Source organism: Brassica napus, chromosome A3 (assembly GCF_020379485.1).
Source record: "Brassica napus cultivar Da-Ae chromosome A3, Da-Ae, whole genome shotgun sequence".
In the NCBI taxonomy this organism is placed as follows: domain Eukaryota; kingdom Viridiplantae; phylum Streptophyta; class Magnoliopsida; order Brassicales; family Brassicaceae; genus Brassica; species Brassica napus.
In genome coordinates, this window is record NC_063436.1 from 5,522,769 (window position 1) to 5,545,750 (window position 22,982).

At 35.8% G+C, this 22,982-nt stretch overlaps 6 protein-coding genes and 1 pseudogene across 6 annotated transcripts; 6 read left to right on the forward strand and 1 right to left on the reverse strand.

Moving 5' to 3' along the window:
* Positions 1-1,317: 1,317 nt before the first annotated feature.
* LOC106405586 (heat shock protein 90-2-like) lies at positions 1,318-3,925 on the reverse strand. Its single transcript, XM_013846115.3, has 2 exons — positions 3,680-3,925; positions 1,318-3,471 (listed from the first exon to the last, which is right to left on the reverse strand). Exons 1-2 carry the CDS (start codon positions 3,800-3,802, stop codon positions 1,495-1,497), a joined length of 2,100 nt encoding a protein of 699 aa, XP_013701569.2. The 5' UTR covers positions 3,803-3,925; the 3' UTR covers positions 1,318-1,494.
* A 1,006-nt stretch (positions 3,926-4,931) lies between these two features.
* On the forward strand, positions 4,932-7,204 carry LOC106403864 (putative FBD-associated F-box protein At5g56440). The gene is made up of 3 exons (XM_048773072.1): positions 4,932-5,696; positions 5,949-6,321; positions 6,414-7,204. Exons 1-3 carry the CDS (start codon positions 5,230-5,232, stop codon positions 6,813-6,815), a joined length of 1,242 nt encoding a protein of 413 aa, XP_048629029.1. The 5' UTR covers positions 4,932-5,229; the 3' UTR covers positions 6,816-7,204.
* Positions 7,205-8,178: 974 nt separating this feature from the next.
* On the forward strand, positions 8,179-9,862 carry LOC106405398 (putative FBD-associated F-box protein At5g56440). The gene is made up of 2 exons (XM_013845958.3): positions 8,179-9,108; positions 9,244-9,862. The coding sequence occupies exons 1-2, from the start codon at positions 8,275-8,277 to the stop codon at positions 9,688-9,690; spliced, it is 1,281 nt and encodes a 426-aa protein (XP_013701412.2). The 5' UTR covers positions 8,179-8,274; the 3' UTR covers positions 9,691-9,862.
* A 1,133-nt stretch (positions 9,863-10,995) lies between these two features.
* On the forward strand, positions 10,996-13,734 carry LOC106403863 (probable FBD-associated F-box protein At1g32375). Its single transcript, XM_048773085.1, has 2 exons — positions 10,996-12,578; positions 12,655-13,734. Exon 1 carries the CDS (start codon positions 11,514-11,516, stop codon positions 12,432-12,434), a length of 921 nt encoding a protein of 306 aa, XP_048629042.1. The 5' UTR covers positions 10,996-11,513; the 3' UTR covers positions 12,435-12,578; positions 12,655-13,734.
* A 21-nt stretch (positions 13,735-13,755) lies between these two features.
* On the forward strand, positions 13,756-16,232 carry LOC106404875 (annotated as a pseudogene).
* A 1,484-nt stretch (positions 16,233-17,716) lies between these two features.
* On the forward strand, positions 17,717-20,244 carry LOC106403862 (probable FBD-associated F-box protein At1g32375). The gene is made up of 5 exons (XM_048765054.1): positions 17,717-18,487; positions 18,561-18,707; positions 18,795-19,085; positions 19,718-19,780; positions 19,972-20,244. The coding sequence occupies exons 1-5, from the start codon at positions 17,717-17,719 to the stop codon at positions 20,242-20,244; spliced, it is 1,545 nt and encodes a 514-aa protein (XP_048621011.1).
* A 247-nt stretch (positions 20,245-20,491) lies between these two features.
* On the forward strand, positions 20,492-22,897 carry LOC106405645 (FBD-associated F-box protein At5g56380). The gene is made up of 3 exons (XM_013846165.3): positions 20,492-21,904; positions 21,997-22,131; positions 22,248-22,897. Exons 1-3 carry the CDS (start codon positions 21,038-21,040, stop codon positions 22,524-22,526), a joined length of 1,281 nt encoding a protein of 426 aa, XP_013701619.2. The 5' UTR covers positions 20,492-21,037; the 3' UTR covers positions 22,527-22,897.
* The last annotated feature ends 85 nt before the right edge of the window (positions 22,898-22,982 follow it).

A 22,982-nucleotide genomic window follows, 5' to 3' on the forward strand; every position in this document is an offset into this window, starting at 1 on the left:
GATAATGCAGTCGTCAAGCTTAGTCGTTACCATTATAGATTCATGACGACGGAGGAGGTGTCTTCAAGTTTTCTTTTTTTTTTCACAGAGAAAGAGAAAAAGATCATCCCAACATTTAGATACATTCTTATGAATCTTAAGCAAAAGATTAAACAACCATACTTCTCGATGTAGTACGAGGTAATCACACATCAAAGCATCATACTCTACCATTTCGAAACAGAGATACACTTCGAATTCAAAGCATCATCTTTTATTCCCTTGCGATTCTAATGTCTATACAAAAACGTCTCTACGATTCAAAGATTCCATCTCTGTTTTGCCTTTTGATTCCTAATCTAACTCTACCATATTGAACACACCACACGCAAGCAGCAAAACCAATAAGCTAATTTTCATGAGAATCGATTAACATATTAAGCATCAGATCTTGAACCGAAGTCGAATATTCAGAACCAACGTTTTGATTTTTTTTTTTCAATTTCTCATTTACAATCTCCGGCGGAAAACAGAGCTGTATAAAAGAAAATAAGAACGATTACCTCATCTTCTATGGCTGATCTGAAGACGAACGATGAGAGGGTTTGGTTGGGTAGTAGAAGGAGAAGGAATCGAGGTTTATGGAATTGAATAAGTTCAACGAACCTGGACATGCGACGGCAACAAGCTGCAAAGCCACCTTGTTTGAATGATGTTGTCCGTCTCGAGAGAGATGTGGAGAGAAGAAAGCAAAACTCCCTCCATGAAAGGCACGTGTCTCATAAGCTACGTTGCTTGTGCAGCTTAATTAAGCGCCGTGGCTTCCCTTAATACATTTTTTTTTTTTTTAAATCCAAAAATCACTAAGCACCTCCCTAAGCTACTGCGTTAATGGTGCTCTTATCTTATCATCATATTCATAAGCAGCCACAACAATATCCAACATCATATTCATTTCTACCAAGGGTAGATAATGTTGAGTTTATACTCGACTTGCTGCAAGCTTTTAGGTGTTCTTGCCATTATCTAACACGGAGTAGATACTGTCAAGGCAATTCCCACAGTGTTCAGAGGACGTTCTGCTTATGGACCCGAACATAGCTGATCATCCCCTGTTTGGTATGCTTACTTTTTGACAAATTGAATAATTCTTCTAGCTCTCTCGTCCTCTTTTTGATCACAACTCATAACCTCCTACTTTACTTGTGTCTCATGAAACCAAGACTTGGGTTACTTATGTGTTGTCCAAGCGAAGTTTCTTCCGCTTGTACAATATCTAATTCGCAAAATATAATCAAGATCTGGGTACTATTAACCCTGCACAAGGCGGTCTGGATATTGCTTGAAACACTGCAAAGTTTCTTATAAGCAAACAGAAAATAAGTTCGGGGAAAAACCAACACAGGTTATAATACTCTAGAAGATAAAAAGGGCAAAAACCAGAAGAAATAGTTTTAAGGACAGAAAGCGACAACAGAAAAGCTAAGAAAAATCATTAGCTGCAGACAGAAGTTTTTAGTCGACCTCCTCCATCTTGCTGCCTTCAGCATCGGCATCATCCTCAAGCGGGGGCATCTCTGCATCAGCTTCGACTGCATCATCCTCGTCAATGCTCAGTCCCAGCTTCAACATCCTGTGGATTCTGCTCCCAAAAGTGTTTGGCTCGTCTAGGCTGAAACCGGAAGTCAGAAGAGCAGTCTCAAAGAGGAGGAGAACAAGATCTTTCACAGATTTGTCATTCTTGTCGGCCTCAGCTCTTTTCCTCAGCTCGTCCATGATGGCATTCTCTGGGTTGATCTCCATTGTCTTCTTGGAAGACATGTAACCAGCCATGCTGCTGTCTCTCAAGGCCTGCGCTTTCATGATCCTTTCCATGTTCGCAGTCCAGCCGTATTCACCGGTAACGAGACAGCAAGGCGAGTCCACAACACGGTCAGAGACAATGACCTTCTCGACCTTGTCTCCAAGAACATCCTTGATCACTTTGCAAAGTCCTTCGAACTTCTCCTTGAGCTCTTCCTTTTTCTTCTTCTCGTCCTCTGACTCTCCCAGTTTCAAACCTTCTTTGGTTGCAGAGACGAGCTTCTTTCCCTCAAATTCCTTGAGCTGGCCAATGGCATACTCATCGATGGCATCAACCATGTAGAGAACCTCAAACCCTTTCTTCTTGAGCTTCTCGAGGAATGGAGAGTTCTCCACAGCCTTCTTGCTCTCACCAGTGATGTAGAAGATATCCTCCTGACCTTCCTTCATCCTTGTCACGTAGTCCTTAAGGCTGGTCAAATCATCTCCGCTCTTGGTCGAGTGGTAACGGAGCAGTTCAGCGATCTTGGTCCTGTTTTGAGAGTCCTCGTGGATACCGAGCTTCAGATTCTTAGAGAATGCTTCGTAGAACTTGTTGTAGTCCTCCTTGTTCTCAGCAATCTCAAAGAAGAGCTCAAGGCACTTCTTCACCAGGTTCTTGCGGATAACCTTAAGGATCTTGTTTTGCTGCAAGGTCTCTCTTGAGATGTTGAGAGGAAGATCTTCAGAGTCGACAATACCCTTGACAAAGCCTAGCCACTCGGGGATGATGTCCTCACAGTTGTCCATGATGAAGACACGACGGACGTAAAGCTTGATGTTGTTGGGCTTCTTCTTGGTGTCAAAGAGATCAAAAGGAGCTCTCTTGGGAACAAAGAGAACAGCCTTGAACTCGAGCTGTCCTTCAACAGAGAAATGCTTCACGGCCAAGTGCTCTTCCCAGTCGTTGCTGAGACTCTTGTAGAAGGCAGCGTACTCCTCCTTGGTGATCTCCTCAGGCTTCCTCATCCAAATTGGCTTCTGCTTGTTAACCAAGTCCCACTCGTGAGAAACCTCCTTAATCTTCTTCTTTTTCTTCTCCTCCTTTTCTTTCTCCTCATCTACTTCCTCAACCTTGCCTTCCTCGTCCTTCTTCTCTTCCTCATCTTCGTCATCAGAAATCTCCTTCTCAATAGTCTTCTCAATCCACAGAGAGATTGGGTAACTGATGAACTCAGAGTGCTTCTTGACCAAATCCTTAAGCCTCCTCTCCTCAAGGTACTCCAACTGGTCCTCCTTGAGGTGAAGGACCATCTTCGTACCCCTACCAAGACTCTCTCCAGAGGTGTCTCTGGTCACGGTGAAAGACCCACCAGCCTGAGACTCCCACACGTACTGCTCGTCGTCATTGTGTTTAGTAGTCACAATAACCTTGTCAGCGACCAGGTAGGCAGAGTAGAAACCAACACCAAACTGCCCAATCATGCTAACATCAGCACCAGCAGCCAACGCCTCCATGAACTCCTTGGTACCAGACCTCGCAATGGTTCCAAGGTTGTTAACCAAATCAGCCTTGGTCATACCGATACCACTATCGATAATGGTCAAGGTGTTGTTAGCCTTGTCAGGAATGATGTGGATGAAAAGCTCAGGCTGGCCATCGAGCTTGCTCTTATCGGTCAATGACTCGAATCTGATCTTGTCCAAAGCCTGTTTAACCACAATCAGATCAGAACCAATAAGTAACAAACGCATCGAACGAAATTCAACCGATCTCGTAACAATCAATCCAAAATCAATTCAGCTCAAATCGCTAGCAACACTATAGGTAAGAGTTCCCTATTTCAATCGGATACAACAACAACAGTAATCAAACCTAATCTACAGATCGAGCCAGGAGAAAGCAAAAGAGACTTACATCGGAAGAGTTACTGATGAGCTCACGAAGGAAGATCTCCTTGTTGCTGTAGAAGGTGTTGATGATGAGGGAGAGCAACTGGTTGATCTCCGCCTGGAATGCAAAGGTCTCGGCGTCTGCCATCGTTGCTGAGTACCGGGGAGATCTAAGGTTTATCTAGGAGAGAGAGAGAGTAGAGAAGATGCGAAGTAACGAGGGGGAGAAGTTATGTTTATATAGGCCACACACAATAGGGTTTCTAGATCCTTCTGTGAGGGATCCATTATGCTTATTTGTTAAATTTCCAACAACTTGGGCCCAATGATCTTGAGGGTGTAATTTTACTTTTATGTGGGACTCAAACAAATTAGATATGTAACTAAATATCCAAAATAAACACAAAATATATTTTGATAACTAAATGTGAAAATCTAACCACAAAATCACAATTATTATATTATCTATATAAAATCTAACCACAAAATCACAATTTATTATAATAATAAATATCAATGTCAATTGTTAGAAAAAATCATATTTTTTTAATTAGTCAATCAAAAAATGATATATATTTACAAAATAAAATATTTTTTATCTATTTTTTTATTTAATTTTTAATTCATAATTGAGAAAAAGACTAGGATAGCACCAATCCAAGTTTTTGTTCCCAAAGTAGCACTCAAGGCTCAAAGTCACAAAAATAGGTTTCATTAAAGAGGTAAATATACACTTATACCCCTTGGGTTAATTAATCCAAACCTTAGGGTTTAGAGTTAAGGGGGTGGGGTTTTGGAATTAGGGTTTAAAATTTTATAAAAAATAAATACTAAAATAAAAAATAAAAATTTATAAAACAGTTTCAAAAATTATTTTTAAACTATAAAAAGAAAATTTGAAAAAAAAAATAAAAAAAAATTCAAAATTTTTTTTTTAAAAAAAATTATAAAAATTTCGAATCTGAAAACATATAATCTGAAACTATAAAAAAAAAATTTTATTTTTTTTTATTTTTTTTTATTTTTTTATTTTTTTTTTATTTTTTTTTTATTTTTTTTTATTTTTGTTTGTTTATTTAATTTAAACCAAGGATATTAGGGACATTTTACCCTTTAATGAATGTCATTTTTGTGACTTTCTCCTTCTAGTGCTCTTTTTGAGACATAAACTTCAAAAGGTGCTATTATTGACAATTGCCCTTCATAATTCTATGATTTAAATCTTAAAACTCTTCTTTTTAACACCTCTTAAAAAAAATCTTATCCAAGAACTTAAGCTTAAAAGTCATAATCCAGATTTATAAAACTATTAAACAAAATATAAAATTTAAACTTCAAAAGTAATAAATAATGGAAAATCACCAAAACTCTAAATGTAGAGTATCATAAATCAAAAATGTTATGCTTTTTATTGGCTTGAATTTTAGACTAGTACGCGTTATTTTGCTAGGTTTTATATACTTTAGTTTCTCTGACTGCGAGATTGCGACAGCCGACGGGCTTGACAAAAGCAAGACAACAAGATCAACCGATACTAACTTTTTGGGGGTTTATTGAAGGGTTTCTTATACAATAATGGATAGGATCAGTCCATTGCCAGATGATTTGATCTTGAAGATATTGTCATTCCCTCCAACGAAAGTTGCTATAACCACAAGCCTTTTGTCAAAACGTTGGCGTGATGTTTGGAAACATGTGCCGAAGCTTGAGTATTTTGCTCCACGAGCTTCCACTTTCATTCAAAACTTTTTGATATTACACAAGGCTCCTGTCCTAAAAACCATGCATGTCGAACTTGCCCAAAATCATCGTCCTACAGATATTGAAATCTGGCTTAGAGTTGCAGTTGAACGTGGTGTGCGCAAACTTCGTTTTCACAATAATCCATTCGGTCCAAAGGAGGCCATACGGTTGCCTGGGAGTCTGTATACATGTCAAACCCTTGTGAGTTTAACCCTACTCTATACTTTCATTGTGGATGTTCCTTTGACAATTTGTTTCCCGTCACTCAAGACTTTGAGGCTTAGAGCACCTGCAATGGTGTTCTTGGTGGCTCGGAATCATAGGTAAACTTTTCAGAATTTTTTATTATTATTATTTTTATTTGTTTTAAAAAAAAAAAATTAAAAACGGAACCAATCGCGGATCGACACGTATAAGGATTCACTAACAATCAGTCCTTAATTAAGGATTTTATGTACCAAATCCTTAGCAAAATGTGAACCCCACCAAATATTTTAATATTATGTTGCTAAGGATTCTAGTCTAAAATCCTCCATTGGAAGTGCTCTTAGACGCGTGGAATTTTCAAACGATGAAATAGTTCCTAGGATTCTATCTGGTTGCCCTGTCCTTGAAGGCCTAGCTATAACTAGAGTAAACAATGGAAACATGAAAACCTTCACAATCATGGTTCCTTCATTGCTGAGATTAACAGTTTTGGACTTGAAATCTGGTTCTCAAGTTCCAGGAGATGATATTGGGTTAATGATCGCAGCTCCTTCTTTAACGTCGCTAACTGTTTTTAGCCAAGTAAGTTGTTCACTAGTGAATATGCCATGCCTCGTGAAGGCTTACATCAAGCTTTCTTCACCTGGTGATTCTAAGAAGCTTCTACAATTTCTTACCTCAGCTGAACACCTTTCCTTATGTGCAATACCATCAACGGTAACAATCTATGCATTTTTGTGATCATATATATATATATACTCTCTTTTTTAACTAATAGTTACATTAACTTGTGATGATGCCATTTGCAGTTTTCATATCCTATTGGCGTCTTCTATCATCTCGTGTCTCTAGTACTATGTACATGCTGTTCAGTTTGGTTCTGTCTTATACTCAGACAAACCCCTAAACTCAGAGTTCTCAGATTCCGACCAATTGAGAGATGTTTCGATTATGTCCAGATTCAATGGGAGCAAACAAGTTCTGTTCCTCAATGTTTGATCTCGAGTCTGAAAACTGTTGAGTGGATTGATTACCAAGGAAGAGAATCAGAGAAAAAAACGGTGATGTATTTGCTAAAGAACTCTGGACAGCTAAAGAAGATGGCTATTAAAGCCTTACCATCAACCAATTTGGGAGATAGATACAAGATGCTGCAAGAGCTGTCGTCTACGCAGAGGAGTTCTAAACAATGTCAGTTTTTCTTCACCTGAAGTTTTGTCGGATCTCAGAGATATATAACTATATACATATATATTAATTTTAATTCCTGGAGCGTCATTAGTAGTTAACATATTGAAGATATTGGTTTTTACTGAATTTGGTTTTAAGGATTTGGCTGGAAATATACATTTGGTTTTAAGCTCACCGAGATGTACCACTAGAGTGGAAACTTGCATATCTCCTGTGTCGTTTCTTTCGTTTCCTGCACACAAAACCATACGAACATCATGCAATCGATCGCAAAATATAGCTACAGATCATCTTTCAAAAAAAAAAAAGGTATATATATAGCTATACTGCTACAGATCAAAACCTAATATCTGACATAGGTAAAATTTATAAATTGTACTCTCTTGATCAGATATTAGACTGCACAAATCATAAGCAATCTAATTATATTTAGTATGGTTTCAAAGCCAGTTTCTGAATGTATATTTGTATATGTATATATATATATGTCAAGTATATATATATGTTAATGTTTAAAATTATAGTGAATATTCTTCACTTAATTTTTTTATATAAATTATGATACTATTATTGAATTTGAAATAATATACATATATATATATTCTTTATAATATTTCAAATTTGAGATATCTTTTTTTACCCACTTATATACTTGTCAAATTAGGAGTTGTTTTCCTTTTCTAAAATAAATAAAATGTTAACTAATTAATGAAACACTAGATTTTGACCCGCGCTTTGAAAGCGCGGGTTTTTTTTTGTTTTTTTTTTTCAATTGACAAATATTTAGTAAATGTCACATTTTCATATATTTGTGTTTTATTTTATAAAAGATTTAAAAAATTTATCTTTATTTATCGTATTTCATTTTAAATGACTGTTTATGTTAAAAAAAATTAAACTTTATTTTTTTAATGAATTAAGTTGGTATAACTCTGATAAATTAATTTTATTATGGGGTTAATATTTTAATTAAAAAATTATATACATTTAATAAAGATTTATACTTTTCAATAAAAAAATTCAATTATTTTTATGAATGCTTAAATTATATTAAGAAAAGAAAAAAATAATAATTAAGAATAATTGAAAAAAAATTATTTGAACTTGGACTCAATGGTCCAAAGGAAAAAAAAGTGAGAATTGAATCTGATTTTTTAATAGGCCCAAATGGTCCAAGAGAGATTTGATTTGGGCTGGATCCAAAAATAATGACCCAATATAGATTTGTTATTAATATTACTTAATTGCCCTTAATGAAACATGCAATGTTAGTGAAGGAAACATGCCCCTAAGATAATTATGACAATATGATCCTGCTTTAATAGTATAGATATTAAAATAACAATACTTTATGGCTGAGAAACTCAATTTGAGATCCTCCCCAATAAGGTTAACACAATGTTTAATTAGGTTTTCTGGTTTTTCTTTGGGGGCGAAGAAAACGAATCTATTAAAGGACCTCTCTCTTTTCTGAAAACAATGGATAGGATCAGTTTATTGCCTGAAGACTTGATCTTGAAAATATTATCATCAGTTCCAACAAAAATTTCTGTAACCACAAGCCTTTTGTCAAAGAGATGGTGTTATCTTTGGAAACATGTGCCGAAGCTCTTGTTCTATCTGGGTCCCTCTGACTACCAGAGGGCTTCTCGTTTAGTTCACACGTTTTTGTTACTAAACAAGGCTCCTGTCCTAGAATCGATGCATCTCTCACTTGGTCAAAAAGGTTCTTCCATTGACATTGAAACATGGACTCGTGTTGCAATTTCTCGTGGTGTCCGCAATCTTCTATATTCCAGATTTTCAGCAACCCTACGGTTGCCTAGGAGTCTGTATACATGTGAAACCCTTGTGACTTTAACCCTAATTGCAGCTGTCATTGTGGATGTTCCTTTGACCAATATTTGTTTCCCGTCACTCAAGGCTTTGACTCTTTTGTTTGTTGATTTCTTAAGCGATGAAATCGTTAGTAGTCTTTTATCTGGTTGCCCTGTCCTTACAGAACTGAACGTGTCTCGATTAAGCAATGCCAGAGTGAAAACTTTCACAGTCTTTGTTCCTTCACTTCAGTGTTTAACCATCATAGACATCAAAATGGGTTCTCAAGCTCAAGGAGATGATGTTGGGTTTGTGATCAAGGCTCCTTCTTTAAATTCGTTAACTATTTATAGCGAGTTTAGTTGGTTTTGTTCATTAGTGAAAATGCCCTACCTCGTTAAGGCTAATGTCAAGCTTCCACATGGTGACTCTAAGAAGTTTAAGGGTTGTCTTACCTCAGCCAAGCACCTTTCCTTGTGTTTACAACCACCACTGGTAAAATCTATATGCTTTAATCAGTGATAATATATACTTTTTATCTATATTATTTTCTTTGATAGACTTGATTGAATAAAAGAAGTTTAGACGGAAAAAAACATATTATCCATTCACTTATGATGCAACTTGCAGGATCCATCTCATATAGGAGTCTTCGACCAGCTCGTGTCTCTGAATCTTTGTACATGCTCTTTAGATTGGTGTGGTCTTATACTCAGACATACACCTAAACTCAGAGTTCTCAGATTCGTGCTTTTTCGAGCAAATCTGTCTCCAAAGACAGTTAATATTATAAGGAAATGTAGAATGAGTTACGGAGATTCCACCACTCAATGGGAGCAACCGAGTTCTGTTCCTCAATGTCTGACTTCGAGCCTTGAAACTGTTGAGTGGATTGATTACAAAGGAACACAAACAGAGAAAGAAAAGGTTATGTATTTCTTAAAGAACTCCAGACAGCTAAAGAAAGTGTCTATTAGATCCTTAGCATCCATCAATTTAAATGAGAAACACAAGATGCTGCTAGAGTTGGCGTCTGCGCAGCGGATTTCTAGCGAGTGTCGGCTTTTGTTTACCTGAAGTTACGTTGGATCTCAGAGATATACAACTAGCTTCGTTTTTGTTCTTTCTTGGAGTGTCATTGCCTCATTGGTTAGTGGTTACATTGTTTTGTTAACTTTACAAGTTTGGATAAGCATTGAATGGAAGGGCTTTATTGTGATCAATATATGCGACTCGCATGTTATTACTCCTCAATTACTTCCTCTTACTTGTGTCATTAGGATCATGAGAATGCAAACTCTCTTTCAGAATTTCAACGTTAACTATGGCTTATGCTAAACATTTGAATTTGAAACAATCCTCTTCAAAGAAATATCACAAGTTCTCGTCAATGCTTCGGTTTGTTTTCTAAACATTTTTATGATGAAAAGTGAAAGATGTTCATGCTGAACACTCCTTCGCAATTTCTCATCTTTTTTTTCTTTATATTTCTGTATTCAACAACATACACATTACAATCAAGTTTGATAAGTTCACAGAATACATTTTCTTCTTTTTGTTAAAAGACATCTTTGGTCGTCCAAATATTCGGTTAACATATATCTTAATATCTAGAATTCAAATTCATGATGTATTTGGTTTACACTAGACTTTTCAATTAGGATTCAGATTCTTGCTCTCTATATTTTATACAATAAAACAATTCTTTTTGAACAAATTTCTGAAAATATCATGTATCGCTTTCCTTTTGGACATTTTTTTTCCAAAATCTATTATTAGTTTACTCATTTATTTCTATTCATTGAGCTCGCATCACAAATTCTGAAAATTTGGGTATATCACCATACTATTTGACATATATTTTTTCTCTATTTCAGATTCTGAATTTTGAATAATAACATTTTATTCTTTATACTCATTTATGTCACTTTATTTTGGAAAATTTCAAAATATACAATAAATTCACTTAATCTTTTATTTATTTATTTATTGAGTTTGCATCACAAACTTCGAGAAGTTGTCATGTATCACTATATGATTTGACATATACTCCCTCCGTTTTTTTATACATGACGTTTTAAGATTGTGCACATAGATTAAAAAATATTTAATTTCTAAACAAAAACATCATTAATTGTTTACCTAACCACAGTTTAACCAATAATAAAATAGAAACTATAATATCATTGGTCATCTAGCATTAATTAGTAATAAATTTTACATAGAAAATTGAAAACGTCAAATAATTTGGAATAAAAGAATTCTTCTAAAACGTCATATATAAAAAAAAGGAGGGAGTATTTTATACAAAAATTTAGACGCCAAAAAAATTAATAAAGTTTTTAAATAACTTTTTAAATGTTACTGTAGTAAAACTTGAGTTTATATTTTGCTTTATCTTAGATAATTCAGGAAACGCAGATATGCATATTTCTTCTTATCTGTTGATGCAAAAAGTACGGTCAGACTTCTGCTTGTACAAATCCTAAGTGTGTTATAGGAAAAAGAGTTTTTTTTTACCTTTTTAAAAATTATAAATAGTCTTGTAAACCACGTGTTTTGATCGACTAGCAACTTGAGAGCGCTTTTCTCCAAATTTTCAAAGAATCACCGGCGATGTTCTTTTGCTGCATTAGGTATTTTCTTAATTTTGAAATTTTATTCTGATTTTCGTATTACCTTTTGATCTGAAACTCCAAAAAGAAAAAAAAACAGTTTAACTACTGCTTATCACTAAAAGCAAATTAAACATATGTTAGAAGAATTCCGTCGAAATTGATTAGTTTGGAAGTTTTCTTTAAAAAATTCGGTTTAGGTTTTAAAGTGAAAGCTAATACCTAATATTTTCGTGTCTATCAAGGAAGAAAACTTTGAAGATAATCAAAGAGGAGCGGGATCATATGGATAGGATAAGTGAGTTGCCTGATGCGTTGCTCTTGAAAATATTGTCATATTTACCAACAAGAGAAGTTGTGACCACAATGGTTTTATCGAAACGATGGAAGTATCTTTACACGTTTGTGCAAACACTTGAATATGATCATAAGAGTTATCCAGATGGTGAGGACAGGAGCTTCTCGCGGTTTGTTTACAGTTCTTTGCTGTTACACGAGGCTCCAGTTCTAAAAGGGCTGTCTATACTACTTGGTCAAAACACTGGTGCTATAGATATTGGAGTTTGTGTTAGAACCGCTATTAAACGTCATGCCCGTCAACTGAATATTGAGATTGATGATACTTGTTCTACTGAAACTATCAATCCAGTGGTACTTCCTACTAGCTTGTATACAGGTTGTACAATGCTTGTGAGTTTGAGGCTAAACAGTGTGGTTCTTATGGATCCGTCTTCCACGGTTTCCTTCCCATCCCTCAGAACTTTGGTCCTTATATCAGTGAAGTACCCAAATAATGAATCTGTCCCCAAGATTTTAGCTGGTTGTCCTGTTCTTGAAAATTTATTCGTGAACCGATGCCCCGGTGACAATGTGAACCTTTTCGTAGTTAGAGTGCCCACTTTGAAGATCCTGTTGTTACAAAAAGTATCGGACATCCATGCTGACGGGTTTTTAATAGATGCTCCTTGTTTGGAGCTCATGGGGATTAATGTAAATACGAAAGGATTTTGTGGTATTGAGCATAATATGCCTAATATTGATGCGGCAAGTATGTGTGTTACTTGTAATCGTACCGAACAGATTCTTTCTTCTCTTACATCACTCCAGCAACTTAGATTATGTTTAATGACCTCAAAGGTAACCTTTAAATGTTTTTTTCTTTTAAAAGACCTATCATTCCCACTAAACTTTTGTTTACTCATGTAACTTATGTAGGATGCATATCCTGAAGGAATAGCATTTAACCGGCTTGTAGAATTGACTCTGTGTACATGTGAACCGGAATGGTTGAATCTACTTATGCGTCTTCTCAAAGATTCCCCCAAACTAAGAGTCCTCAAACTAGAACAGGTAAATTTATTTCCTCGTAACCTTTTTTAATATTCTGAAGCGGATTATACTTACTATGGATCCTTGTGAATGTCAGGTCCATCTCCGTGAGGCTGTGAATCCACGGCCGTGCTGGAACGAACCTACTCATGTTCCTAGCTGTTTATTGTCAAGTCTTGAAACTTTTCAATGGTCACAATACGAAGGAAGAGAAGAAGAGATCAAAGTCGCGCAATTCATCATAAGAAACTCTGCTTGTTTGAAGAATGCAACTTTCTATCCTAAATCTACTGATCCTGTAGAGAAGCTTGAGATGCTAATAGAATTATCAGTGTCACCAAGGAGTTCTTCAATATGTCAGCTAGATTTCGGTCGTGCGGCTCCTACAGCTTGGGACATTTTTTATCATCACCGTTTGATGAAACGTTTAAGACAGACATGCCACCAGTATGTTGATAAAAAAATAGTTTCCCTTAAATATAGATGATTTCTCACATTTTTTGTTGTTGTTAAATGGATATATTTATTTAAAGCTTATTTAGTTTTTTTTTCGCGTCCTGCTATTGTTCACTTGGATGGGGGCATTCATGCTTTAGAATTATGATTCACTAGATCCATGAGTCTGTGACCATCCCTCCCACTCGATCTCAAATGTACATGGTGTGAGTTAGACTCGAAGAAACCAGAGAGAAACTTAATGTCATTACAGCACAAAATCACTATCAATATCAGGGACAACAAGTTCATTTTTATTTACATCATGGGATCGATGTTTTACATTTTGTATGAAAAGAGTGGGAAGGGAACTGCGGTACATATTTTTTTAAATAAAAAACCTAAAGCAGGACATAGGACTTCTTTGCTGTTGAATATCAGGATATATGACTTCTTTTGCTGCTGAATATCAGGTGTTTGAGTTTATTTTTTTTCTCTGATTCTGTAATCTTCTTCTGATTATTCATCTTAATATGTTTAATCTGAGAAGAATTTGTCAGAGAACAACAAGAGTACTCCAATTTATTTTTGTATGTTCTATTGAAAAAGCTAAATTGGCCAATACTTATACACTTAATCATAAGCTTTGTCTCCAAGGGAAAACGACCAATAAAAAAAAAAACAAAAACTAAACCAAACATAAGTTATGATGATTCAGTGTTTAGTTATTGTTTGGCCAGGTTTGTAGACAAGACAATAAGACTCAAATTGCTTGGAGTAAAAGGAATGGGCCAGCAGTATCTTGAAGAAGGTCTGATCACCTGGCTTGGATTACAAGAAACTCAAGGAGAAGCTGGATAAATTTCTTCTATTTGGCATGATTTTTTTATTCTTTAAATTCAAAGAAACACAGAAGCACCTGATGTAATTAAAGTTTTGATTGAATAAATTTTACATTCATTCAAAAAAAAAGTGTTTAGTTATTGTTAATATGCTTTGAATTTAGTCACGACAGCATTAGTAAAGCATCAACCGGGTATAGGATTTACTTCAGCGACATGATTTTAGATTATATATATCCATCTGAAGTTATGGACCTATATGCTCAATAGCCCAGTAACATTTAGGCCACAACTGGTCTCATGGGCCGAAGTTTGATATCATACAATAAATCAACTTTATGTCCCCACATCGTCCTGAATTGATAATTTCCCAGGAATCACCGTATAGACTATAAAGGTAATCGGCAATTCATTACTTCAAGTTTGGTTTTTTAGTGAACAGAAACTGTTCGACAGAAAGTTTTGGTTTGTACAATTCTCTTTGACTTATATGCTTTCTTGAGATTATAAGTGTTCAGTGTGTGCGAGTATGAGAAGCGGTTATTATTTGTCTTTGAACTACGAAACTATATTCTTACGCTAGGGTTTGGTTTGCTTTGCTTTGACCTTGTTGTGTCGTTGCTTATGACTTTTTTGTTGCTGTTTAGTTTATGAGGAAAACACACTTTACAATTTCACATTCCTTTTTTTTTTTCCCCCCAATGCTTTCAGGCTTTGGTGTCTGGTTTGGGGATTATGGGGCTTTGATACGGCAATCTGTGTTGGATTTGAAAGGGGAAGATGCCTCCTGTTGATAGGATATGTCATTTGCCTGACGCACTACTGTTGAGAATACTGTCAGAAGTGCCTACTGCCAAAGATGTTGTGGCCACAATGGTTTTGTCAAAACGATGGGAGCCTCTTTGGAAGTCAGTGCCAAAACTTGTATACGACGATAGCTACCAGAATATTGATGATGTTGGAAGGTTTTCCCGCTTTGTGGATAGGTCTTTGATTCTGCACGAGGCACCGGTAGAAACTTTGCATTTCAAACTTACCCAAAAAGTCTCTTGCTGTTAATGATATTGGAGTATGGGTTGCAATTGCAGTTAAGTGCGGTGTGCGTGACATGAGTATCGAGATCGATTGTTCTTCGAGTACAACTCCAGTCATACTTCCAAGGAGTTTATATACAGGCTCTAGAATACTCGTTTCTTTGAAACTAAATAGTGTGACTCTTAAGGACGTTTCCTCTTTGCCTTCTTTCCCGGCCCTTAAAACTCTGAGCCTTGCATCTGTCAAGTACCCAGGTGAAGAATTTGTCAGGAGGCTTTTGTCCAGTTGTCATGTTCTTGAAGATTTGGATGTGGACCAATGTGTGGATGACAATGTAACCATTTTCACAGTTAAGGTTCCTTCTCTCAAGAGTGCATCTTTGTATAAATCAGCAGGAAGATCTACAGAAGGTGAAGATGGATTTGTGATAGATGCTCCTTCGTTGGAGTACTTGGGCATTTTTTTTGACCCGGTTGGATTTTGTGTCATTGAGAATGATATGCCTAATCTTGTTACGGCAGCTGTTTCCGCGGCTTATAGTTCTCCAGGGGTGACTCTTACTTCTTTCACTTCAGCAAAGCGTCTCTTTATATGTTTACCATACTCAAAGGTAATATACAAGCTGTCCTTTGAATTCTTTGAACTTGAGCATCCCTGATTTTTCTCTTTTTAGAATCAGGTATTATTAAAGAGTGGATATTTTTGTGACCAAACTTGTTTGCCACAAACACATTGCACCTGTTCTTAAAGATGTTTTGTATTGCAGGATGCATATTCTCTTGGTTCTGTCTTCCACCGTCTTGTATATTTGAGAATATGCACATGTGAGACAGAGTGGTTGAATCTACTTATGCGTTTGCTCAATGATTCCCCTAATCTACGGTTCCTCAAACTTCAAAAGGTACATATAATATATAGATACTCACACACATACACGTCTATTTTCCAGTTCTTATAATGTCAATTTATCGCAGTGCCATAAGATTGAAGACACACGCCCCAGCTGGAATGACCCGAGCTCAGTTCCTGAATGTCTGTCATCGAGTCTTGAAACTCTTGAATGGGTAGGATATCGAGGGAGAAAAGAAGAGAAAGAAGTAGCAGCATCATATTAAGAACCGGAAGCTGTTTGAAGAAAGTAACTATAATTACCCCTAAGTCCAGTGACTCGGACAAGAAACTTGAGATGCTCAGGGAGTTGTCCTTGTCCTTCAGGCGTTCACCTACATGTCAGCTTGTATTCGACTGAACTTGCGCTCAGTGGACAAAGTTGGGTTGTGTTAGATCCCTTATCTTATTAATGTTAAAAAAAACGCTTAGAGCTTAGAGGACTTCTCCATGCTTTGTGTTGTGTTTGTGCAAAGATTGCTCCTATCTATCATGTTTTTAAATGTGGTTTGCTGTTGTAGCAACCTGTTTCTTTACTGTCTTGGCTTTTTTTACCGTTCGTATGGAACCTCTACTCCATTTTTGGAGAGTAAAAGTAGCTATAAAAGCTTTAGTTGACCAAAGAAAACATTATTTAGTTCGCACATGTTGGTCGAGTAATAGATTCACCAAATCAACCGACCACTGTTGGTCTACGAATCAACTGCTCCTAATGTTCAGTCTTTGGGGTTTATGGTGTGGATAGAGAAGTTTGTTGAAGTTGATAGCTTTGGGATTGTAAGGATTAGGAGTGCTTTCTTACATTTGAAGTTTTTTCTAATCATCTGATCTTTACTAATTTGAATTGACAGCAAAATCCTCTGTTTCTTATGTTTTCGTGTCTGTAGATGCCAAGTAAGTTTGATTGTAACGGGGTTGGCTCGTAAGGATGATAAGTGAGTTGCCTGATGCACTGCTCTTAAAGATATTATCGTTACTGCCTACACAAAAAAAAGTGTCAAAACAATGGCAGTTTCTTTGGATGTTATATGTGTCAGGAAGGTGAGATTCTTGCGGTTTCTTAACAGTTCTTTGTTGTTGCCCGAGGCTCCGCTTTTACAGTTTTTCTTTACAACGCTCTGGTGCTATAGATCTTGGTGCATGTGTTGCACCTGCTGTTAAATCGTTGTGTGCGTGAGATAAATATCGAGATTGATACTTCTTATACTGAAACTCTAGCTATATATACTTCCGAGGAGCTTGATATATAAGTCTGTAAAACGCTTGTGAATAAAACTGAAAAATGGGGTTCTGTTGGAGTTCTTAGGCATTGTTGATTATTATACAGATGGCTCTTAAATTATGGTTAGATACTAAACAGAAAATTAGTTGGTGTTTCACAGTGTAGTTAAACCTAATGAATACATACATCATACATAGATGAACACTTGGAAAATAAAAATGTATTAAAATAGTAAGTGTGTTAAAGTGAAAGCTTGTACAAATCCTAAGTGTGTTAGGAAAAGAGTTTCTTACTTTTTTAAAAATTATAAATAGTCTTGTTAACAACGAGTTTGACTAGCAACTTGAGAGAGCTTTTGTCCAAATTTTCTAAGAATCATATGTTCTTTTGCTGCATTAGGTATGTTCTTAATTTTGAAATTTTATTCTGATCTTCGTATTACCTATTGATTTGAAACTCAAAAAAGATAAACAGTTTTACTACTTTGTTATCACTAAAAGCAAAACATATGGCAGAGAATTCCTTAGAAAATTGATTAGTTTTGGAAGTTTCCTTTTAAATTTTGGTTTAGGTTTTAAAGTGAAAGCTAATACCTAATATTTTCGTGTCTATTAAGGAAGAAAACTTTGAAGATAATCAAAGAGGAGCGAGATCATATGGATAGGATAAGTGAGTTGCCTGATGCGTTGCTCTTGAAAATATTGTCATATTTACCAACAAGAGAAGTTGTGACCACAATGGTTTTATCGAAACGATGGAAGTATCTTTACACGTTTGTGCCAACACTTGAATATGATCATAACAGTTATCCAGATGGTGAGGACAGGAGCTTCTCGCGGTTTGTTTACAGTTCTTTGCTGTTACACGAGGCTCCAGTTCTACAAGTGTTGTCTTTCCTACTTGGTCAAAACACTGGTGCTATAGATATTGGAGTTTGTGTTAGAATCGCTATTAAACGCCATGCCCGTCTCCTGAATATTGAGATTGATGATACTTGTTCTGCTGAAACTATCAATCCAGTGATACTTCCTACTAGCTTGTATACAGGTTGTACAATGCTTGTGAGTTTGGGGCTAACCAATGTAGTTCTTATGGATTCGTCTTCCACGGTTTCCTTCCCGTCCCTCAAAATTTTGGGCCTTCAATCAGTGAAGTACCCAAATAATGAATCAGTCCCAAAGATTTTATCCGGTTGTCCTATTATTGAAAGTTTATTCGTGGAACGATGCCTCGGTGACAATGTAAGCCTTTTCGTAGTTAGAGTGGCCTCTTTGAAGATTCTATCAGTGATAAATTTATCGGACAACCATGCTGACGGGATTTTGATAGATGCTCCTTCTTTGGAGATCATGAGGATTCTTGAAAATACGGAAGTATTTTGTGGCATTGAGCATAATATGCCTAAGATTGAAACGGCAAATGTGTGTGTTACTTGTAATCGTACTGAAAAGATTCTTTCTTCTCTTACTTCACTCCAGCAACTTAGACTGTGTGTAATGACCTCAAAGGTAATCTTTATTTTATGTACTGTTTTAAAAGACTATATATATCATTCTCACTAAACATGCATATCTTATGTAGGATGCGTATGATGCAGCGTATCCTGAAGGAATATTATTCAACCGGCTTGTAGATTTGACTCTGTGTATTTTTGAACCGGAATGTTTGAATCTACTTATGCCTCTTCTCAAAGATTCCCCCAAACTAAGATTCCTCAAACTAGAACAAGTAAATTTTCTTCTTAACCTAATTTGATTCAGATATTCATTTATTTTATTTTTATATATATTCAGTATGGATCCTTGTGAATGTCAGGTCCATCCACCTGAGGCTATGAATCGACGGCCGTGCTGGAACGAACCAACTGATGTTCCTAGCTGTTTATTGTCAAGTCTCGAAGCTTTTGAATGGTCACAATACGAAGGAAGAGAAGAAGAGATCAAAGTCGCGCAATTCATCATAAGAAATTCTGCTTGTTTGAAGAATGCAACTTTCTATCCTAAATCTACTGATCCTACAGAGAAGCTTGAGATGCTAATGGAATTATCAGTGTCACCAAGGAGTTCTTCAATATGTCAGCTTGATTTCGGTCGTGGGACTCCTACAGTTAGGGACATTTTTTGGGACCACCGTTTGATAAAATGTTTAAAGGAGACATACAAGTAGATTGATAAAAAAAAATTGTTTCCCTATAGACTATATATATAAAGATGATTTCTCACTTTTTTTTTGGTTAAATGGATAAATTTATTTGAGCCTATTAAGTTTTTTTTCGCGTTCTGATATTGTTCACTTGAATGGGAGCATTCATACTTTAGAATTATGATTTACTAGATCCATGAGTCGATGACTAGCTAGTAGCTATCTCTAATCCCTTCCACTCGATCTCAAATATACATGTTGTGAGTTAGACTCGAAGAAACCAGAAAGAAACTTAACAAGACAGACACATGCATGTATTAAATTTTCTTTATTAAAGATGTGAATAATAAATTATAAACATTTACTTACGTATTTAAGTCTCAAGTTTATAACTGATTACAAGTTTTGGATACAAAATTACAAATAAATGTTAACATGCGTAATTAAATATGGATAAATATACAGTAGTACTCTCTGTCTTAGAGTATTTGTATCAGACTTTAATATAGTTACGTAATAATGTTATAGCACAAAATCAATATCATTATCATGGACAACAAATTCATGATTTACATAAGTTCAATTGTTATGAAAAGTGTGGGAAGGGAACTGCGGTATTGCAGGATGCATATTCTGTTGGTACTGTCTTCCACCGTCTTGTACGCTTGAAAATCTGCACATGTGAGACAGAGTGGTTGAATCTACTTATGCGCTTGCTCAATGATTCCCCTAATTTACGGCATCTCAAACTTCAAAACGTACTTATATATATTAACACACGCCAACTATATTCATTCATTGTCTGTGACCAGGGTATTTTCCAGTCCTTATAATATCAAATTTATCGCAGTGCCATAAGATAGCTACCCCACGCCCCTGCTGGAATGACCCGAGCTCAGTTCCTGAATGTCTGTCAGCGAGTCTAGAAACTCTTGAATGGGTAAGGTATCAAGGAAGTAAAGAAGAGAACGAAGTAGCTACATTCATATTAAGAAGCGGAAGATGTTTGAAGAAGGTAACTATCTCCTCTACATCCACTGACTCCGACAAGAAACTTGAGATGCTCAAGGAGCTGTCCTTATCCTTCAGGCGTTCACCGACATGTCAGCTTGCATTCAACTGAAGTTACGCTGAATAGTCAAAGTTGGGTTGTGTTTGACCCCATATCTTATAAATGTCAAAAACGCTTAGAGCTTGTGTTTTCTCTTCCTAATTAGTTAGTTCGCATGTTTGGTCACGCTTAGAGCTTGTGTTTTCTCTTCAACCATTTGTTCCGAAGTCTTGACTTCCAAAAATATTTAATAGAATCATAAAATTGCTAAACTGAATAACACTAGAATTTGAATTACTGTAGAAGAAGGATTAAATATATTCAATCCATTAACACACGAATTTCAAAGAATTGTTGAAATACATAACTGAATAAAACTAGAATTTAGTTGAAACTTAGATTTCTTTAGATTCATTTAAACTTCTAATACCACACCTTAAAATAATAAAATAAAATAAAAATATTTGAAATAATTTTCTTTTTTAAAAATGGTTGAGATATTTAAAAGGTTATCGAATTTTAGTTTAAGATATTTTGTGGAATCATAAACAAAAAATTTAATATCTAATGAGAAAAAGGAAAGGAAAAGAATTGTTATTGCCGTCTTCCTCAAGATTCGTTAGGGTTTATATAATGTCAATAAGACCATCGCCATCCTCAAGATTCCCTTGAAAAGAAAAATATTGCATTGCTATTTTGGCTGCAATGATTCAGAGTTCCATCATCTTACTCTAATAGCTTTGTTTGGTTTTCCTTTTTATATATAAAGAGTAGGTTTGGTTTTGGATGCTACTTTAGGCCAGGGAGTACTGAAACTATAGAACCCCTTTTTGTCTTCTGCGTGTCTGGTTTCCAGATTGCGCTAATGGACAGAATCAGTCACTTACCTGAGGAAATCATATCGAAGATATTGTCTTTTCTTCCGACCAGAGATGTAATGCGAACTATGTTTTTGTCTAAAAGCTGGAAGTCTCTCTGGATACTGGTACCAAGACTTGAGTTTGATGACACTCACTTTCTACGTGGGGGTACTTCAAGGGCCTCTCATTATGGAAACTTTCGGCGGTTTGTGGACAGATCTTTGCTGTCACACGCAGCCGCAGGTCAAGTTCTTCAAAGTCTGTCTCTCAGATCAGCTCACAATGTCACACGTGATGATGTTGAGATTTGGCTCAGAACCGCGGTGAAACTTGGTCTAAAGGAGCTGAAACTCGTAAACTTTGTTGATTATCGTGGTCTTGGTCTAAGAAGTATATACACTTGTGAAACGCTTGTGGTCTTGAGACTCGAAAAGTCTACTTTGGATGTTCCTGATCACGTTTGCCTAAGATCTCTGAAAACTTTATCCCTCATATATATGACTTACTCTAGCCCCAATTCTCTCCTTAGAATGTTACCTAGTTGTCCTGTTCTTGAAGAATTGTTCCTACAGCAAACACAAGCCTATCAGACCAATGTGCTGAGTCTTAAGATTATGGTGCCTTCTTTGAAGAGATTATCTTTGATTTCCGAAGGTTATCGACCCACAGGAGATGTGAATCTTATGATAGATACTCCTTCCTTGAAATCCTTGCAAATTGTAGATCGTTCAGGCAACTTTTCATTTAGCGAGCCAATGAACATCAACCAAGTGCTGAAAGCCAATGTTGATGTTATTCTCAAGCGTCCTGAGAAGCTTCTGCATTCTCTTGCTTCAGTCGTGCATATTCGTCTATGTTTATCAGCTTCAGAGGTAGTATTAATTTTTTTAGTTGTCTCTTAACCAGTTATTCTTCTCTTTCAGTAACGGAGTATTACATTGCTCGACCTATTATTTTCATGCAGGTGGTGTATCCTGATGGGTGTTGCTTCCATAGACTCAAACATTTGGAGGTATGTACATGCAAATCAGAGTGGCTGTTACTATTTATGCGTGTGCTCCAAGATTCACCTGTCTTAAAGGTTATCAAAATCAACCAGGTGTGTTTTTATTATTAATCTCCTTGTTCTCTATTTCTTTTTAATTAATTATTAAATCGATCAGTGATCTGATGAATGATGATGTTTTATCCATTGCAACCTTTTTGTTTTATCAGTGTCATCCTGTTATTAATCCACGGACTCGTCACTGGAACCAACCGGGCTCTGTTCCAAGATGTTTCTCCTCAAATCTTGAATATTTTGAGTGGGTAAATTACGAAGGAACACAATACGAGAAACAACTTTCGACGTACATCTTGAAAACCGCAGTTTTCTTAAAGAAGGCGAGCTTCACTGCTAGTTCCGGTGATGATTACAAGGAGAAACTGCAGATGCTTCAGGAGTTATCTTTTTCACGAAGGGCTTCATCCACTTGTGAGCTTGTGTTTAACTGAATAGCTCATGCTGATCACTCTAAGGTCAAACCCTCTGCTCGGATGCTTTCTCAACAAGTCATATATCTTCTCGTGTTCTTTTGACTAAAAATCTATCTGCATCAAATAGTGTCTGCAAGACTGCTAGTGTCATCTCTTTTGGAGTTTTGGGTTTTAGGTTTCATATTAAACTCTACAGATTTTATTACACATCTCCAATTAATTTACTATATTTTTTGCTCTAAATAGAATATTATAATACATGTGAAATTTACTCTGATGTATTACTCGAAAATAGTATTCCTCTGTATTTGGGATGAAAAATAGAAAAAAATACTATTTAAAAAAAACGAATATTATTTTAGAAGAATAAATAGAGGTGAATTTGAGTAGATCTGCATCTGAATCTATTATATAGAAAAATAAATAAATAATTATATATATATATATATATATATATATATATATATACATATA

What these genes read in the sequence shown, in the direction of transcription:
- LOC106405645 (XM_013846165.3), top strand. Translation starts at nt 21,038, where the DNA reads ATGGACAGAATCAGTCACTTACCTGAGGAAATCATATCGAAGATATTG. An exon ending in TATGTTTATCAGCTTCAGAG is followed by an intron (nt 21,905 to 21,996) that starts GTAGTATTAATT and finishes ATTTTCATGCAG; the next exon opens with GTGGTGTATCCTGATGGGTG. An exon ending in AGGTTATCAAAATCAACCAG is followed by an intron (nt 22,132 to 22,247) that starts GTGTGTTTTTAT and finishes TTGTTTTATCAG; the next exon opens with TGTCATCCTGTTATTAATCC.
- LOC106403864 (XM_048773072.1), top strand. Translation starts at nt 5,230, where the DNA reads ATGGATAGGATCAGTCCATTGCCAGATGATTTGATCTTGAAGATATTG. An exon ending in CTTAGAGCACCTGCAATGGT is followed by an intron (nt 5,697 to 5,948) that starts GTTCTTGGTGGC and finishes AAGTGCTCTTAG; the next exon opens with ACGCGTGGAATTTTCAAACG. An exon ending in TATGTGCAATACCATCAACG is followed by an intron (nt 6,322 to 6,413) that starts GTAACAATCTAT and finishes TGCCATTTGCAG; the next exon opens with TTTTCATATCCTATTGGCGT.
- LOC106405398 (XM_013845958.3), top strand. Translation starts at nt 8,275, where the DNA reads ATGGATAGGATCAGTTTATTGCCTGAAGACTTGATCTTGAAAATATTA. An exon ending in TGTGTTTACAACCACCACTG is followed by an intron (nt 9,109 to 9,243) that starts GTAAAATCTATA and finishes TGCAACTTGCAG; the next exon opens with GATCCATCTCATATAGGAGT.
- LOC106405586 (XM_013846115.3), bottom strand. Translation starts at nt 3,802, where the DNA reads ATGGCAGACGCCGAGACCTTTGCATTCCAGGCGGAGATCAACCAGTTG. An exon ending in TCATCAGTAACTCTTCCGAT is followed by an intron (nt 3,472 to 3,679) that starts GTAAGTCTCTTT and finishes GTGGTTAAACAG; the next exon opens with GCTTTGGACAAGATCAGATT.
- LOC106403862 (XM_048765054.1), top strand. Translation starts at nt 17,717, where the DNA reads ATGGTTTTATCGAAACGATGGAAGTATCTTTACACGTTTGTGCCAACA. An exon ending in GATTCCTCAAACTAGAACAA is followed by an intron (nt 18,708 to 18,794) that starts GTAAATTTTCTT and finishes TGTGAATGTCAG; the next exon opens with GTCCATCCACCTGAGGCTAT. An exon ending in GTACTGTCTTCCACCGTCTT is followed by an intron (nt 19,781 to 19,971) that starts GTACGCTTGAAA and finishes AATTTATCGCAG; the next exon opens with TGCCATAAGATAGCTACCCC.
- LOC106403863 (XM_048773085.1), top strand. Translation starts at nt 11,514, where the DNA reads ATGGATAGGATAAGTGAGTTGCCTGATGCGTTGCTCTTGAAAATATTG.